The sequence below is a fragment of the Xyrauchen texanus genome, chromosome 28 (genome assembly GCF_025860055.1).
Source record: "Xyrauchen texanus isolate HMW12.3.18 chromosome 28, RBS_HiC_50CHRs, whole genome shotgun sequence".
In the NCBI taxonomy this organism is placed as follows: Eukaryota; Metazoa; Chordata; class Actinopteri; order Cypriniformes; family Catostomidae; genus Xyrauchen; species Xyrauchen texanus.
The window spans coordinates 41740589-41759721 of NC_068303.1; the positions used below are offsets into that span (position 1 = coordinate 41740589).

Below are 19133 nucleotides of genomic sequence, written 5' to 3' on the forward strand. Positions count from 1 at the left end.
CATTAAATTACAGGTTGATTATCTAGTGTGCTGTAATTCTCTTGCTGTTCCTCTGAGGTCACAATGTCCACAGGGGAAGCTCTCCTATAAACTCTGAATGACCCGTGTGTTAAAAGAGCCTTTTACTGCTGTTTGTTTGGAATATTACTCTTGAGCATGTGCACTGTGTTTGCAAAGTTTTTATTTGATTTGTGCTATTTAGATGCATAATTAGGTATGTAGAAATGGTGTCAGTTTCACTCTGTAGCATTTCTGTTCATATACATAGATACTCTAACAAACTGTTGAAATAATGTACTAAAATATTTGTGGTCCATTGTGGTGAAATGTCAGATCAGTTTGTAGTGACATAGAAGAGTGCACAATTGTTCAGTGTAGTGGGAAACACTGCACGCCTGTACAACGCTACCTGTGTAAGCACTAAAACACCTCAGACAGTTGACGTTATAGCTGTTTGCCAGTGTATGTTCCAGGCCAGGTTTAGTTTGTTTTATTTCATTTTTAATGTAGGACTGCAAATGTAAAGTCTTGAAAACTAATTAGTTAAACATTTAGGTCTCCATGTGTACAATTTTTAATTGGCAGAAGCTTTTAAACTATGTTCTGTGTGTAGAGGTTATACAAAATCACATTAGTCTGACAACTCTCAAAATCTGTTAGATCTGTCTAAATAGATTCTTAAAAATATATATGGTGTTCGCAGTGTTGCTTATCTCGCAAATTAGCTTTGATCCCTGTGTGTTCCTTTTGAAGAAATAGGTTTATTTATACCGTTATCTCTGCTGATAGCATCTGTCACAGTAGCACCACAGAATGTCTGTTGAGTAATTATTTAACAAATTCAGTAAGCTGTTAAAGTGCTTGAATTAAAGATTTACCCATGTTTGTTATTTCAGACGTTGGTGGAGTACATCGGTCTGTGGAGTACTGAGGAGGAGCCGTTATCATTACTGGAGGTTTATATTAGCGCCCTGCTGAGCTTTGCGCAGGCGTCTCCGTACCTTTCTGCCCAGTGTGAAAAGGTGCCAGATGTGCTTGAAAGGCTTTCACTGTAAGTATACACTTAAGCACTATTCAGAACTTGAGGTGATTCCAGCATTTATAGAGGGTAGTCTATGATTTTTATTAACGTCCAAATAAAACATGGTGGTATTTATTTCTCCCACCACTTGTGAGAAAATTCCCAGTTAAATAACCTACTGTTTTTGACGAACACCAAGATTGTGTGGTAATTTTATTCCCATCAGAATATATCATATTGGATTTAAAAGCAGGACTTAATCCAAAATGTCATTTTTGAAATTCTTTTTGACTACAGCCAAGTGCCATATTGTAACTGTGACCAGATACAGGGTAATGTGCATGTGTATTTTTAATACAATGAAGACTTGCATCAGAGAAATGTTTGCTGCCCCAAATAGATTTGATATGGGGCATATTTTTTCTTAACAATTTAAAACAAACTCTTGTTAATTAATTTCATTAATTCAAATTCTCATTTATGCAATAATGTGAATAACTACAATAACTGTATAAGATGTTGAAAATAAAAAAAACCCTGAAGAATTCATTATGAGGACCTTTTTTTTTTGGACCCACACTTTGAATTTTGGTGGCATTTTTGCCCCTGAGCTCCCCATAATTTCTGATTCAGGCCCCAACACAGTGAGTTTTTCCTCTGTTCCTGTTTTTATATTTGTGATGGATAATGACTTTGTGTTACCTTCTGCAGGAGTTGTGCAGAGTTGCTGATTTCTCTGCCCCATAATGTACCAGATGAATTGTGGGACAGGTTCAAGTCATCTGTGCAGGTAAATTTATAAGCTAAAGTTCTTAGTAATTACATTTGTCTGCTTTGTCTTGATAAAATGCGGCCCAAGTAAACCACTAGACAGTCAACAACAAACAAAGCAAATATGTGATTGACATAGGGCTGGACGATAAAACGATATCAATATTTATCGTGATAAAAAATTCCATATATCGACGATAAGCTTTTGAGTTATTTTCGATATTTAGCCGGTGTTCTACATCTAGACATGCGTGTTGCTAAAAACGCTAGCAGTTTGGCTTTCTTATCGCATGTTTCCACTGGCGCGTAGTAAGCGAATGTGAGTGAGCACTTTCAATTCCTTCCTATGGAAGCCGAGCGTCAAGCTCGCGAGATGGATTGTGAAATTGACAGCAGCGCGGGGCAAGCGGTTCCCTAGCGTTGGGAGCGGCTTTGTGCTGATTACTTCCGCATCAGTGGAAACGCAGCCTCAGACTGTATGAAGTTGCTATTTCCCCCGCTACGCAGGTCACAGCGTTCTGGACCCCAGATTGATTCCATCTTGACTGCAAGACATCATGAAGACGGTTACACCCTCTCATCATCTCTAGTGAGCAGCGCAACAAAACAACTGTGCCGGTTACATCATATCTGACCTTTCTGCACTTTAATATTTTGCTCTAGCACTGAAACACGCTTCACTGATGCCCTGTCCCAGGGCTCTACAGTGCGAGTATTTCAGTCGCATTTGCCCCTAAAAATAGATATGTGCGAACTGGAAAAATGATTTACGAGCACAATGTGCGATTCAAGATTACAAACATACCCCCCCCTTTTTTTTATATTTCTTTAAAGATTACATAACCCACATTCCACAAGCGGAGTTTTCTGTGATGACGCGGTCCAGTCAGAGAGAGAAAGGTGAACAATGGAAAAAAGTAGCGGTATAGGCGACATCGCATTTTATTTCAAGCGAAAAATAGATGAGGAGATTCGCAAAATGCAACTAATGAAGTCTTTTCACAAGGTTTACTGGAGACGGCTAACGTTAGGGATGCTGAGAGCAAAGCTACCGTGACGACAGCTGTTACTTCAACGTCCACTGTAGCCGGTGGAGGGAGAACATATAGATTCAATGCAAATTGTCTCAAAATGTTCCCATGGCTAGAGTTTGAAAACAACGTCATGTTCTGCAAATATTGTAGAGGGCAGAAACAGGTGGGCAACTCGTCATTCGTGTCAGGAAACCCGCATCTGAAATAGTGAATGGGTTGTCTACGATCGAGTCGGCTCTTGTAGGTGAACGTTGGGAGCCGGCTCGCACATCAGAATCTATTTATACAAATATTTAAAAACATTAAGATACGAATAATCAAAGATTTAAAAATAATGAAATAATATAGGCCGAAATGCTCAAGCGCACATTATTTTCTGACTGTCCGCTCAGACTAAAAGCCTCACCTGTTGTTCCTGTCAATCAGACACTCAGTGTCAACCAATGAACCAAAGATTTGTGAGGGAGGGCGGAGCCAACATATGTTGTTCAGATTGTATTTTAATTGTTACATTTATGTACACTGTTTATATATATTGAAAAGTTATACTTTAAATGCACACGTGAAATAACATCCTCCTTTTTTTACATTTAGAGTAGAGTACAATTTCATTTAATAAGTTAATTACAATTGTTTTAACACCAATTATGAAAAGAGCCGGAAAGCCCATCGCTAATCTGAAAAGAGATCTCGCGGCGGCATCTCCAGTGCTCTGGATGAGACCGAAGAAACCATCAGGCTCTGTGTAAGCAGCCTTGAGGAGGCAAGTGCTGCAGTCTGAGGAGGAGAAGTGGAAGCAGCTGAAAATAAAGATAAACATCGCATACTTCATTGTGAAAGAAGAACCTTTCATCAAATTTGGGCCGCTTATCTAGACTCCACCACAAAAACTGAGTTTACATGAATCCCACATACGACAATGTGTGGAGATGATCGGTCAAATTGCTGACATAATGAGAGATCGCTGGCTGACCTCTAAGTATGCCAGACCGTCAACATACAAAAGCAGCTGGACAACTGATATCCTTTGATTCTAGTAGGCATGGGTTCAATGTGTGATTTGGGAAGTATGTGCTGTTCCACAGATGGGTGTCCCTTAGTACACGCGCACACACATACACGCAGTATAAATATGTATGTAATAAATTGTTTGTTAATAAACTCTGTATTTAATTTTCACTGTGCTCCTAAATTTCTTTGTGTGCTCCTAAATATTTTCATTTAGAGCGCAAGTACTCCTTGCCAAAAAAGTTAGCGTAGAGCCCTGTGTCCCAGTCCGCACCCGCTTCCTCTTTTTTCCACATGTGCGTAAACATGTGAGCACCTTTAAACCATAAATATTCTCTTTCTAAATGTAGTTTTATTAATCTGCATTTTCCAAGACTTTAATAATAAACAAATAGACTTCTGTTCTAATTTTGTGAAATTATTCAGATGTCATCATCTCTGACAAGGATGAAAGACAAAACAATGACTAGTTTGTAGCCTAGACTTTCTCACTTTTAATGAAAATAAAAAAAATGCTCAATTCAGACTTTCACATGTTCAAAAGTTTCTCTCTGGAGATACCCCCTGAACCCCCATACAGTATGATTCCTCAGTCACAAGGGCTTCTATGCCTCCATACTTGGATATCTGTATGTAAAGAAATATGTAAAATATATATATATATATATATATATATATATATATATATATATATATATATGTATGTATGTATGTATGTAAGGGATAATCCACGGCTAGCCATGGATTAAAGGATTTTAATGCACTGACGTAGAGGCGAAGAACCACCCGACGCAAAGCGGAGTTGCCTCTACCTCGTGCATTAAAATCCTTTAATCCATGGGTAGCCGTGGATTATCCCGCTTATACCACGGTTATTTGCCAAGTTAAAAATAAGTTAAAGCTGTAACTGATGTTAATTTTGTAATAATAATGTAATTTTTTTAACAGACGTGTAAAAATGACGGTTATTTTCGTTAGTTCTAGCACTCCGTCCACTTTATTTAAAGTAGAGCCATCGGATTGCTTTTATTTAAATTAATTATCACATTTATATAAATTCATTATTAAAAGAGAGAGACAAAGAACTGAAAGACTCCCCTCGTTGCTTAAGCATATAGCTAACTTAATGATTATTTAATGGATTTATTAAAATTATTTATGAATGACAGGCAACACTGACAGTGACAAGGCAATCTTTATTTGAACTAATCATGTCATTTATTTAAATGAATTATGTAGAGTGTGAAATAAAACCGGTGTCTCTAACCATGATTAGGCTACTATATAAAGACACATTACATTTATTGAAATGCATTAAATTAAATGAAAACAAAAAAATCAAACAGTTGGAAATTTCGATAGGGGATTGTTTTACTTATCATTATACTAATTGATGTTAAACTCCACATTTCCATTTATCGTGAAGTTAGACATGGAAAAGGGTAGGGTTATTTCAGTTTTAGGCTTGGAGGTGAAATTATGTTTCGCTTTGCTTGTTGAGGTTCTAGATGTCAGTATGTCACTCCATGCCCTCCTCTCTGACAAAGATGGGGCCCAATATGACCGCAAACTCGCCTCGCATCGGTGGCCTGTCACTGACATGATCTGGCGACTTTCTAGTCCTGCATCAGAGAGTCGTCCAACGGCAGTGCTACGCAAACTATGGTTTGTGTACGTTTGTGAGATACCTTCCACCTGAACAACAAGAATTTAAAGTATACAATTTAGATTTGGAAAATAATATAAACGCAGTTTAAATTTATGGGCAAAAACGAAACATCTATTACCAACCTCTTCACAAATACTTTTTAGCATATTGCCAAGGTAGTTGAGCCCCATCGGCTCCCTGGTGAACCACATTTCGGTGCTCTCGAGTTTGCACAGAGGGATGCATCTCGGATGCAAATAGAACGCTCCGGTATTTTCTGGACACTTTGACAGATATTTTTTAAAGCTGTCCACGGGACAAAGTGGGTCGCCGGGGCTCGCAAACATAAATCCTCATAAATTTTCTCTATCCGATGCGGTGGGATCCTTGTGGTTTTTTTGTCTCTGGGTTATAAGCCAGGGTCAGGTACTCTTTCCCATTCTCGTCTTGCCGGAGAACGAAAGACTCTTTTGATAGGTTACGGTTTCCTTCTCTTCCCTTCCGTGCAAAACACAGCTGTATGTCAAACCAAACTTTTCTTACAAGTCCTGTGGGTGTGAAAGGGGAGAGTGCAGGTGCATTTCTAATTTTCTCCAAGTCAGACTCAGTTATACGCGGATGATGAACGCTGGTGTCTTTTCCATTTTTCCTGTAGCGCTTTAAAACTGATTTAAAGATGGCATTGCTTGACTTGAAGTCTTTATCACTTATGATGTTGTATTTTGTAATGTGACGGTTTATACCTGCTCTGAGACACATCAAACTTGCAACACTGTATTCGCGTCCAGCGGTAGACTGAACAGAGGCATAAAACTCCCGCAATGTCTCATTTAAAAGAGAAGCAGAGCAGGTCTCGAAATCACAATTTTTCTGTCTTTGGCGCAAAAAGTCACTGAAAGTGTTAACTGCCCATTTAGTTGTCTTTTTCGTATTGACCTCATCTTTGTCGTCTTCGATCTTATCTAGCTCTGTCGGTGTTAATTCTTTGTGCCGCTTTTTGTCATTCAACGTCTTCAAGTGTTCTATTTCGTCTTGTGCCTGGGCCCATTTCTCAAAATTGCCATATTCACCATACAAATTAAACAATATGCAAAAATCATCCATTTAGCCTACCTAAATAAACGTTTTCATATGTTTCTCTCACTCTGTTTGCAAGTGTAACTGTGTTACTATGGTTACCGATGATTATAGTAGCGGATTAATTTCGAACTGTAATCAAACTGACTGGAACTACCTGTGCATTAAACGGTTTTACTGCTCACCTTCCAGCCAATCTGAATCGAGTATTTAAACAGCCCGTGGTGTGTGTATATATATATATATATATATATATATATATATATATATATATATATATATATATATATATATATACTGTCATTATGATTCAAAATAAACAGATCATCTTATAACATTCATATTCAACTGCACTCAATTGATAAACTATAAAATATTGTAATATTTTCACAGAAGATCCCTCAGACACCTCTGCATTGGCTGTGTCTGGCCCCCAACGCAGTTTTGTAAAGACTATTTAGACTGTTTAGGATTTTGTTTTCTCCTTTTTTTGGAAATTCAAAAAAAAATTGCAATGTGCAAATGTGATTGAATATCGTGATAAATATTGATATCGATTGATATGAAAAAGAATATAGTGATAATAATTTGTACCATATCGCCCAGCCCTAGGTTGACATATTTAGTGAAGTTGAAATACTTGACATGAAGTTGACATGTCCTGTCATTATTATGCTTGTAGCTTTTATATGTTCTGGTTCTTGTATTTATTGTTGACCTGATATTATTAATTGAGAGAAAAATTGCACTAATCCATTTGGTGGTGACCAAGACCTAAGATATACACGTTTTTCGCATTCTTATACATTTTCATCTTGATGTTGATTAAAAAATAAAGTCCATATATGGTTATTTGTCAACTACCAGCTGCTGTTTTTCATGCCAGAGTACATTATTGTAAGTAACATTACTGTAAGTAGTGTTTATTTTGTGGGCTGTCCTGTCTGTGTAGGCTGCTCATTCTCTGGTACAGGAGAAGGGAATCTCCCAATTGGTAATGCTCAACACCATCACACAAGAACAAGGAGTCTGGACCAATTCTACATTGCAGTGCATCCTCAAGAATGACATGCCATCCCAAGAGAAAGGTGCCAGTTTTCTTATTTTTTTATCTTCATGACATTTCACAGTGGGGTAGAAAAAAGTATTGTCCCAATGTCCGGGAGTAACTATCTAACTGTAGTGGCACTATCAAAGTTTTTCCATAATATGACCGTAGCTTAGCTGTTTTCAAACGTTTTTACAGTAGATAATTGCTCAAAGTAGTAGTTCAACCAAACAGTGCAGTTAAAGAGCAAAGGTTAGTGGTAATAATAATAGTAAAAATAATCGTTAAATAGGCATTAATCAAATGTCCAATAAAAGTCCTTAAAATTTTTCATTCTGATTCATTTAAATTCATACGTTTGTAATGGTACGTTTAAAGATGCACTCAGTAAGTTTTTGCTAATTAAAATAGTTTTACATACACCGATCAGCCGCAAAATTAAAACCACCGGCCTAATGTCACCTAGCTCCCCCTTGTGCCACCAAAACAGCTCTCACCCATCGAGGCATGGACACCACAAGACATCTGAAGGTGTCCTGTGGTATCTGGCATCAAGACATTAGCAGCAGGTACTTTAACCCTCTGGGGTTGACGGACGCGCCGGCGCGTCCTGCTGGATTTTATCGTCATTACTGCGGAAACAACATAAAATTCTCCGTCATTTTGGGGCATACAGATAAGTGTAAGACATCATTAGAGACTTTAAAGGGTCTGCTTTTATTTGTGTACACTCACAATAACAACAAAACCTTGTGCTTTTGTAAAATAATGAAAATAAAAAGGGTGAGCTTTCAGCAGTCTCTGTGTTCACGAGCATATTTCAGAAACGCGTTGTGGCAGGGCGGACGGCGGGGCCGGGTCGTGATTCTACACACCCGGTCCCTTATCAGGCTAATCAAGCCTCCGCTCTGTCACACACGTCACTAACATGAACTGAAACTCTGCGAAATACTGATCACACAAACATGAATCCTATGTCTAAAGAAAGCTTAAAATGTCTACTTTTAAATAAAACAAGTCAAATTTAAAACAAATATTCTCCTGCAATGTAATCTGTATGAAACAAAGCGATGTAATTTATCTCTAATGTGATCACACCCACCAGCAGAGCGTGCCATTCATACGCTAATGTGCTGAGACGATCAATGCAAATGCTAAACGCCCCCGACTGTGCCTTAAAAACAAAGTTCATTCACTTTTCTGTGCGTTTGAAAGACAGTACGATACACAAGTGAGAAAACTCATGTGACACTAAAGACTGCAGTAATGATGCTGAAAATTCAGCTTTGATCACAAATTGCATTTTACAATATATTCAAATAGAAAACTACTTACAATATCACTGTTTTTACTGTATTTTGGCTCAAATAAATGCAGTCTTGGTGAGCAGAAGAAACTTCTTTTTAAATGGTAGTGTAGCTATAAAATTAAGTAAAGTCTTTAAGTAAAGAAAATGTATTGTCAGATTACTTCTTTTAACTTAAAACTTGATTTTAATCATTAAGTCTCCTCACATTCATTCTCTTTGTCACATTCCTCATTGATGGGCCCAGGGGAGGGGTCTTTTGTCTCCTCAGGTGTGAATTACAATCAATATTCATGATAGTTCACGCCTCCTCACATATGACCTTTCTAACACTAAAAGTGTATTACAAAAGTTCAATTACTATATTGTTTTGTATGAATGAGTGATCAGGATGGTTTTCACATCATTTTGTAGCATAAAGTCTAGGCTACAAAATCCAGTTCTCAGAAGTATTGTGGACAAATGTTTAGTATGTGTTATATGGCCTTATTTCAATGACTTAAATATTATTTTATTTTTTTTTTTCAAATCATGCATAAACGTTATTTTATCAAAAATACAAACATGTACACACATGTTGCTCACATATTATTGTAGCCCAGTTTGTGTTGAATACAGTGTTATCAGACTTTAGCCATTAATGTGTTTTTAAGCAACTGAAAAAAGCACAAATGTCAAGGCATGTCAAAACTTCTCCAGGGCCCAAAATAGCCTCAGACCCCAGAGGGTTAAGTCCTGTAAGTTGCGAGTTGGAGCTTCCATGGGTCGAACTTGATGGTCCAGCACATCCAACAGATGATCAATCGGATTGAGATCTGGGGAATTTAGAGTCCAGGGCAACACATTGAACACTTCATCATGTTCCTCAAACCATTCTCGAACAGTGTGGCAGCGCTCATTATCCCGCTGAAAGAGGCCACTGCCATCAGGGAATACCATTCCCATGAAGGGTGACGTGGTCTGCAACAATCTTTAGGTGAATGGTACATGTCAAAATAACAGCAGAACGTTGCCCAGAACATCACCTTGCCTCTGCCGGCTTGTCATCTTCCCACAGTGCATCCTGGCTGCCATCTTTTATGTAAATGACACCCACGCACCCGGCCGTCCACATGATCTATAAGAAAATGTGATTCATCAGACCTTTCTCCATTGCTCCATGGTCCAGTTCTGACACTCACGTGCCCATTGTATGTGCTTTCGGTGGTGGACAAGGGTCAGCATGGGCACTCTGACCGGTCTGCCGATACGCAGCAAGCTGTGATGCACTGGGTGTTCTGACACCTTTCTATCATGGCCAGCATTATGTTTTTCAGCCGTTTGTGCTACAGTAGCTTTTCTGTGGGGAGTCCAAGTCAACAGAATAGTCCAGAGTGACTACAGTATATTGATCAGCAGGGGTGTGAAACATCACAAAGTCCCAATAGAATGAGAGCAAGGATTTAATGTGCAACGTCAAACAAGAACACATGACGGTCACAGCCGGCAGAGAGTTTGTGAGTAGCGACTGTCTGGTCTCTATCCAGAGTGCAACAATGTATGAAAATGTGTCTGGATTGAATACAAGAATGGCCATTATACTGATGTGTGTAGTATGAGACAGAATAAAAGTAACAAAACTGAACAAAAACAAACATCTTTGTGTAAAGCGGCAGCACTTAGTAAATAAACTTTCTGCATCCAGTACGATAGGTGTCAGTATAAAGTCCAAAACCACTGGTACTATTGAGACAATTAAGACCCAGCTAAAAACTTATGGAGTACCCCTTTTAAATGAAAAGATTAACTGATTCAGGAGTCCCTCACAGACTCCTTTTACATATATTGTACAAGTTATATAAAATAATTAATGAAGTACCTAATATGTAAACATTTTTGTCCAATATTTTGCCACTTACCTTCTTACCTTAGCTTTTATCATCAGATCACTGTTTTACTCATATGCTTTACAAATGTACAAAGAGGTACAAAAGCTTTTGTTACTGTTCTTAAAATAAATAATTTCCATTTGATCTGTTGAACACTTGAGGGGACAAAAATTTTAAGAGAGCCACAATGAAAGAAAAAAAAAAGATAAAATGAAAAAAAAGGTGATTTTGTACTTCTAAAGCATTTTTGCAATTCTGTTTTGCAGCTCAAAACAACAGAACACACATTTACATGTACTGTATATGATAGAACATTAGAAATTCATGAATCTCTTTGTATGAGATGTTAAAGCTGAAGTGTGTAACTTTCTGTGTTTTAATACTTCTATCCCAGCTAAATATGCAGAAACAGTCATCATAAGCCATTCATAGGTTAAGTTTCTTGAAAACTGTAAACACTGTCTCTGTGGTGTTATGAAAATTGCTCTGTTTTGAGAGACTATAACATTGACTCCACTGTAGGGTATCTCGGTTCAGGTTTGGGGAATGTACAATTAAATATTAATGATTGTAATCAATGATTAATCATACGGTTTGAACTAGATAACAATACATTCTAAATTGCCCCAAAAAGGGGTTATAGCCCAAAAGTCTGCTTCAGATATATATAGATAATTAAACACAACGAATTATAATTAATTAGGAATATACATCATCTGCAGACAGGCTGTATTAATTTTCAGAACACCTTAATGGAATTAACCCGTACCGCGATCAACCAGTTCGTCCACCGAACCACTTTGCTCGATACTCTTGATCAATTCTCCAGAAGGTTTATTCCTAGTATAAGCTTACTAATCAAAAGCACGTTAACTTACTTTGATAATGTCAGCTCGTAGCTTAAAATCGCACATTAAAGAGGAATGCCCCAATGAGACTCCTCCGTTTTGGGCGCGAGATGGTTGCCTTTGTTCTGTCAAGGCTCGTCATTTGCATAATTTACGACTGGGTCAGGATCGTGGCTTGAAGCACTCAAAAGATGGAAAAACATAGCAGAATACATTTCTAACGTAACCTTATATTATATTCAGCTAGGGCAAGTCGTAAGGTTTAATTTGATACCAAGAAACATGTATTTGGTACACTTAAAAGTGAATATACTTAGGCTCTTTATATATAAGCCCTCAGAGTTTAACTTGATGTCACATCAGAAATACACAAGCATACGGGGATAAACATATTTCCTTCAAAATAAGCCCTTCTGGGTTTTAAATGGCAGGGAACGTGTGTGTGTGTGTCTTTCAAATCTGGGGGGTTTAGAAGTCACGAGGATCGCTGGAGTGTCTCTTTGGGTCGTAAAAACGTCAATAGCGCATTCTACTCCCCAGACTCGCTGGCGCTACCTCCGTGATTTGGGGGGGGGGGGTTTAACAGTGTGTCCATTGTATTCAGAATTAATGAGTTCATGATTCTCCGTCCATACTCTACACCACTAATAGTGTCAGTTGGGGCCGGGACTATCTGTTTGCCAGACGTGCATAATTAGGAAACCGTTTTTAAAACGGTGGCGCAGAAATTACATTCTTCGACTTTACATACATTTATTTACAAAGGAATTGCAATCGCAGGAAACAATGTGTTGTGCGCTTTAATGTTACATTTGCGTAAAAATGCTGCTGGCTGTGTTGTTTCTGGTGCACACCTGACAGCGAGCCGGCAAAAACATGCTGGTGCATTTGCCAGATATTAAATCCTGGAATCATTATATATGAATTGTTTTCATTATCTAATGTCTAGCATCAAACCTTTTTGTGACCGCAGTACATTTTTTACCTCCTGAGATGACCGTGTGTCTGCTGTGTGCATTTTCCATTCCTGTTTTTTGTTTGTAGCTAGTAGCACCTACTAAACAAGTAAAAAAATTCAAGAGCATACATTTTCCTATAAATTGATGTCCTCATATGTGGACAGCAGGACTAGGTTGTGAAATTTTAAATAATATACATTTATATAGAAAGTCAGATTTTTTTCATATTGTTTGTTTCCAGGAGTGTTGATTATTCATGTTTTTGAGATGTTACAGACATTACATCATTATCATAATTAATTCAGATTCAAAGTAATATCCAGCATCATCCAATCACTGCCAACCATGTTCAAATAAAGTGATCCATTATAAATGGTGAATGTATGTACTGATGATCATTGTCCCATGTGTGTCAAACATGTTGAGTGATCCAAACATCATCTGCAGCCTGAAACTGAACTTTTGATCAGATTTTAGGAGTGAACGCACTTAACTGCATAGAGAGATATAGGATGCTCCCTTGCTCCCTATTTAGTGAATGACTTAACCTGTGTGCTGTCTGTCTGCACTGGTCTCAGAACAGTTATAGGAGAGCTATAGGATGCTCCCTATTTAGTGCATGACTTAACCTCCAGTGTGCTGTCTGTCTGCACTGGTCTCAGAACAGTTATAGAGAGCTATAGGATGCTCCCTTGCTCCCTATTTAGTGAATGACTTGACCTCCAGTGTGCGGTCTGTCTGCACTGGTCTCAGAACAGTTAGAAATGCATCTTATTTTCATCATAACTCCATATAAAGCCTCTGAAAGACACATTTATCAGTTTTTGATGCATCCATTGATTCTCATTGATTCTCATTATGATAATGTTCTGTGAATGTTGGATATTTGAACTGAAGCTGAACATACAGTCCACATACGTGTTCATTGTTTAACAGTGTGCCGTTTTGTGATAAATCACTCAAATTAAATAAATGGCATATCGGATGAAACTAGAGACTCTAATCTTTTGAATCAAACTGGTTTCAATGTAAAACTGAATTTGGTTTCTTACCAGATGTAGTTTTGTTGGTGTTTCTCTCAAAGACAAACTCCTCTGTGATCGATGCCATACTGTTTCATCACATGACTCCTGTTGAAAGTTTAACACTTTACTGACAGCACAGAGTCTCCTGAACTGAGATTTAAATTATGCGTTGAATATTGCAAAGCCAAAATACAACGTCCACACATGTGTACACTGGGACAAGCAACCTATTATTTTATTTATTTATTTTTTTTTTTTTGTGAACTTTTTATCCTCTTCCCAATCCTGTAAAATTAGCCTAAAACGCCTAATCAAGGCATACCCAAAGTAAATTTAAAGGTGTTCTTGAACCGTTTGGAGTACATGCATGGTTTTGGTCACATTTGAAAGGGGAGACACTGAAGTTTTTTCCCCAGCAGTCAGAATTACTGTAAGTGCTACTGATTCTGAGTAATAGAAGTTTGAACACAATGAAATAGAAGTTTTTTTTTTCCGCCTGAAATTTTTTTTGCATACAGATGCCTGCAGATGACTATAACTTGTAGCTATTAGCTTGAGAACACAATGGGATCACAGCATGAAGCCTTACCTAGTCCAAGTTCAAATTTTAGAACAATACCATAAAAAATGAATATTTTACACATGTTTTTCTAAGGGTACACCCAGGCGTTTTACAAAAGTGCCTTTTGGATACTCCAAAAGGACCCTTTGGTAACCTAGGACAAAAAGGCTGCAACTTTTGAACGCTTCAACGTACAGTCATCATTTTGGGTTCTAATGAAAGATGACACTTAGAGCTATCATATTCCATATCCAGATCCACTATTAGTTTTGCTGACACAGAGTAACTGATGCATAAACACATTAGAGTGCCTTTTCCCTTCTTGAAACTAAATGTTGTGCATATAAAAGAGTCAAAACTAGTGCTATGGTGGACAATTTGTTTATATAAAAAATACACAACAAACTATTTACATGAATTTTTACACAAAGTATTTACAAACCATTATAAAATTGTACATGTTTCTAGCAACATGCCAGTCATTGTAGCAGTCACATTTGGGTACAAAGCACAAAGGCAGAACACAGGAAGAGTACTTCACTGGTGTCTTTGCATGACACTGCCTGCACTTCAGACCGACCAGCGGTGCAAGATTTGGTGATGTGCAACGGCCTGTGATCTGCTCTTCGTGGAGCAGGAGATACGGGTCTGGCTGTGGAGTGAGACCCCAACTCTGCCAGCTCCTCTGAAAGCCTTCTGGTTCATAGGGACCTCTCCTTTACATGGGGCTCCTCTCTTGATGAGGTGCTGTCCTGCTGCTCCACTTTATGTGGCCGCTTGCTGAGTGGGGGAGAATAAATAAATGTAATTTACAAAGCTAGACACAACTTTTCCATCTTTTCTGTATTATATATATATATATATATATATATATATATATAACTATATATATATAGTTTTTCTTTTCGAGTGTGTAAATATGCATTATTGTATGTATATTTACTGTAAATACTGTATACTTTGCCAATGTACTATGGAACAAAGAGATGGGCCTACACCTCCCCCATCAATTCAGCATTGTAACAAATAGATGGGCCTACACCTCCCCACCTCCCCGCATTGTAACAAATAGACTCTCAAACACAACATATATTCTTATTTTCAACTTATATTTATATATATATTTCAGGTCCATTTATATATATATATATATATATATATATATATATATATATATATATATATATTTACAGTAAATATACAAAACATCTATATAGCATGTCAATAGATCTGAAACAAACAATGAACTAAAAACACGCACAAACGGTTCAAACACTCACTGAGGAAACACACGACAAAGGGTAATTACAAAATGTGTTCATTATTCAAACTAAAGCTTATTTATGCGGAATATACAGTAATATATGTTATAAAACACAAGAAAACACTTACTTGTCCAGAGCCATGTCTCATCTCTCCATATTTCCTCTGCCTCCAAATCATCCGTATTGTTTTCAGAAATTTCATCTCCAAACTCAGAATTTTGACAATGAATGCCTTCTTATATCACATCCTGGGGTGAAAATCCTGTTTTTCGCGTCCGTTTCACCATATTTAAATCGACAAATGTGTAAACAGTTCCAAAACAGCTCTCCAATATTTTTACGCACAGACGCACGACACACTCGGTAATGGCAAGGCAATTTTGCGCACACACATTACAGAACCATGCTGTAATCTTCCGACTAAAGCTGCATATCACTGTTTTCAGAATTTCATTGGCTGTACGATGCGTCAGTCATTTCCACTCTTCGATGTAATTGGTTTGATCAGTAAACAAAGGAAAGTGGGTATGCCCTTACATTCGACACAGACTGTGGTTGGGTATTGAAGGCTTTGGATAGGACATGGAAGCTCCTATTGGGTCAAATGAGGTGTCAATCGAAAGGTCAGAGTGCGTGCTTCCATTTTGATACCGGATATAGGAAATGTTTACATCTGAACTGAAGTTATTACCGATAATATGTGAAAGTTTAGGTACAGCTGCCAGGTGCTTTGAAATGATGCAACAAGAGTCTGTGGATATTTATTGATGTAATAATGTGATTTGGACTAAACATTTTACTTGATTTGATCGTTTGGACATTTGACAATGAAACAACACCGTTTTTGTCGGGAAGTTATGGCTCAGTGGACTACTATGAGGCTTCATAGGTGAGTTGCCTAAATTTTGTTATTGGTTGTTTATATGTTGGTGGTCTGACAAAGATATAGACTGTACCTGCTGTTGTGATTGTATCTTAAAAAGGTTTACATCGTTCGAATCACGAGTATCTCAGCTTTCCAAATATATGTATTATGTTTACTTTTTTTTTTTTGGAGTTTTATCTTTCAAAAACATAAACCTCTGAAACACACCGTGGGTCGAGTTCGGCACGTCGGACCGGGAAAGCGTTATTAGATCTATTTTAAATATTTTACAATAGAACAAGGTTGTATACACTTGAGTCAGGAGCGCCTCCTACTTTCACATGTGCAAATAAATCCTATCTCACATCGGCACTCTGCTCTCGAGGCAAACAGCTGCTTTATCGCAACGGCCACAGAAGAACATGCATTATTCACTCTTTAAAAGACAAAAGCGTAACAACATTAAAGTTCAGTGGAATTTATGCCTTCCAGCTGTGAAGGACCTGAAAATTTGAAAGTAATACGAGCCACACAGAAATCACTTTAGCTAGGTTAGCTAAAATTAGTTAATATTAAAATGAGTTAGCCTCAGTGCTCAAAGAAATCTGAGGCCCTCATCATTTGGCGGGTGCAGGAATAGCTGCTAATACCGTTTTGTGAAGTGCACCAGTCCCTCCTGTAGCAAAGCACCCCCACAACATGATGCTCCCACCCCCATGCTTCACGGTTGGGATGGTGTTCTTTGGCTTCCAAGCTACATTTTTCCTCCACACATAACAATGGTCATTATGGCTAAACAGTTCAATTTTTGTTTCATCAGATCTTCAGGCATTTGTAAATTGCGCCCAAGGATGAACCAGACTTGTTGAGGTCCACAATTTTGTTTCTGAGGTCTTGGCTATTTTCTTCTGATTTTCTCATGATGTCAAGCAAAGAGGCACTGAGTTTGAAGATAGGCCTTAAAATACATCCACAGGTACGCCTCCAGTTAGCCTGTCAGAAGCTAGTTGGCTAATTGTCTAAAGGCTTGACATTTTCTGGAATTTTCCAAGCTGCTTAAAGGCACAGTTAACCCACTGGAATTGTGATATATTCAATTAAAAGTGAAACAATCAGTCTGTAAACAATTGTTGGAAAAATGACTTGTTGAAGAATTGTTGATGTCCTAAATTACCTGAATGCCAACTATTTGCTAATATGAAATCTGTGGAGTGGTTAAATTAGTTTTAATGACTTCAACTGTACATATCTGTAATTATTTAACCAGTCCTGTATGGAAGGATCCATAGAAAAACTACTGATTGTGGTCCTTTTTTTTTTTTTTTTTTGCTGCCGTTAAACCTGAAAATATACGCTTTTTATGAGACAGTGTAAAATTAAGAGGAATCATAAAGAATTAAAACAAGAATTTGGGGCACTGGAAATTTTAAAACCTTCTAAAAAAGTATGCTGCCAGAGACCAAAAATGTGACCCCATTGGACAGTCCCAGAAAATATGTAAATACGTCCCTATGGAGTTCTGAGTATGTTGTGTGCAGTTTGGGCTGAGTTTCAATCGTTATCATTTATAAGGAAAGGCATAGACTTTATAGATAAATTAAAGTAGTGAATAAGCTGGTGTGCTGGATTCTTTGAAGCGGAGAAAATGTTTGACCAAACTGTTAAGTTCCAAGCCCAATGCTCGGAGGTGCTGTTTCCAGGTCTGAGTTACTTTCAGTGTCTTGCAGGACTTTGATATAAGCTTGTTGTAAATACTGGACACAAGTCGAAGAGGGTTTGAGGGTGGATCCATATCCATAAATGGTGAGATGGTAAGGGTATATTCCATGGGACACCATAGGCATGAAGTGAGGATCTCAATTGTAGATCTAAAAACCAGGAGAATCCAGGAAGATTGTGCTGTTCCTTAACCCTCTGGGGTCTGAGGGTATTTTGGGCCCCGGAGAAGTTGACATTTGTGCTTTTTTTCAGTTGCTTAAAAACATATTAATGGCTAAAGTCTGATAACGCTGTATTCAACACAAACTGGGCTACAATAATATGTGAGCAACGTGTGTACATGTTTGTATTTTTGAGAAAATACCGTTAATGCATGTTTTTGAAAACTTTTTTTTAAGTCATTGAAATAAGGCCATATAACACATACTAAACATTTGTCCACAATACTTTTGAGAACTGGATCTTGTAGCTCTAGAGTTTATGCTACAAAATTATGTGAAAACCATCCTGATCACTCATTCATAGGGCTGGGATAAACTATTATTTTTTTAAACGATTAATCTAGCGATTTATTTTTTCGATGCATCGATTAATCTAACGATTAATTTTTTTTCAGTTCGATTCGATTAATCGACTTGTGACAACACCGGTAATACCGGTTTCATCGGGGGTGGGGGTGTATAAAATGTAAAAAAAAAAAACATTTGCCGGGAGTTTGATTGACTGGCGATCTGATCAATCAATCATAATACGCCATTTTTGTCCAACAAAGTAGTCAGGAGAGAGAAGATTAATGTCGTTGGATTTGAATTTGAATAATGGATTGTAGGCTACTGTACTGACATCTTTCCGCGGTTAAAACAACAGTCCTTCTGATGTAGGCTACATTCATGTTTAACATATTTGATGCTATAAATTAACAAGGAAAAGATGATCGGTTCACGAGCAGCTTTAACTGAGGCAATCTGTCACGACACATTAAAGAGCCACAAAATAGTAGGCCTATTTATGGTTTAATTTTCTTTGAATGACCAAATTTGAAAGTTGAGACTTTATTAAATGTTACCTGCTTGGTCCTGTCTGTCACAGCGCGTTGTCAGTGTCCTCTT

The 19133-nt window shown here is 37.7% G+C and overlaps 1 protein-coding gene across 1 annotated transcript in view; it reads left to right on the forward strand.

The window, feature by feature from the left end:
* Positions 1-19133, forward strand: part of LOC127621767 (zinc finger protein 292-like) — a 59955-nt gene that overhangs the window by 28363 nt on the left and 12459 nt on the right. The window contains exons 2-4 of the mRNA XM_052095489.1: positions 897-1051; positions 1733-1811; positions 7512-7647. Coding sequence (XP_051951449.1) covers positions 897-1051; positions 1733-1811; positions 7512-7647 — 370 coding nt within the window. The remainder of the gene's footprint in view (positions 1-896; positions 1052-1732; positions 1812-7511; positions 7648-19133) is intronic.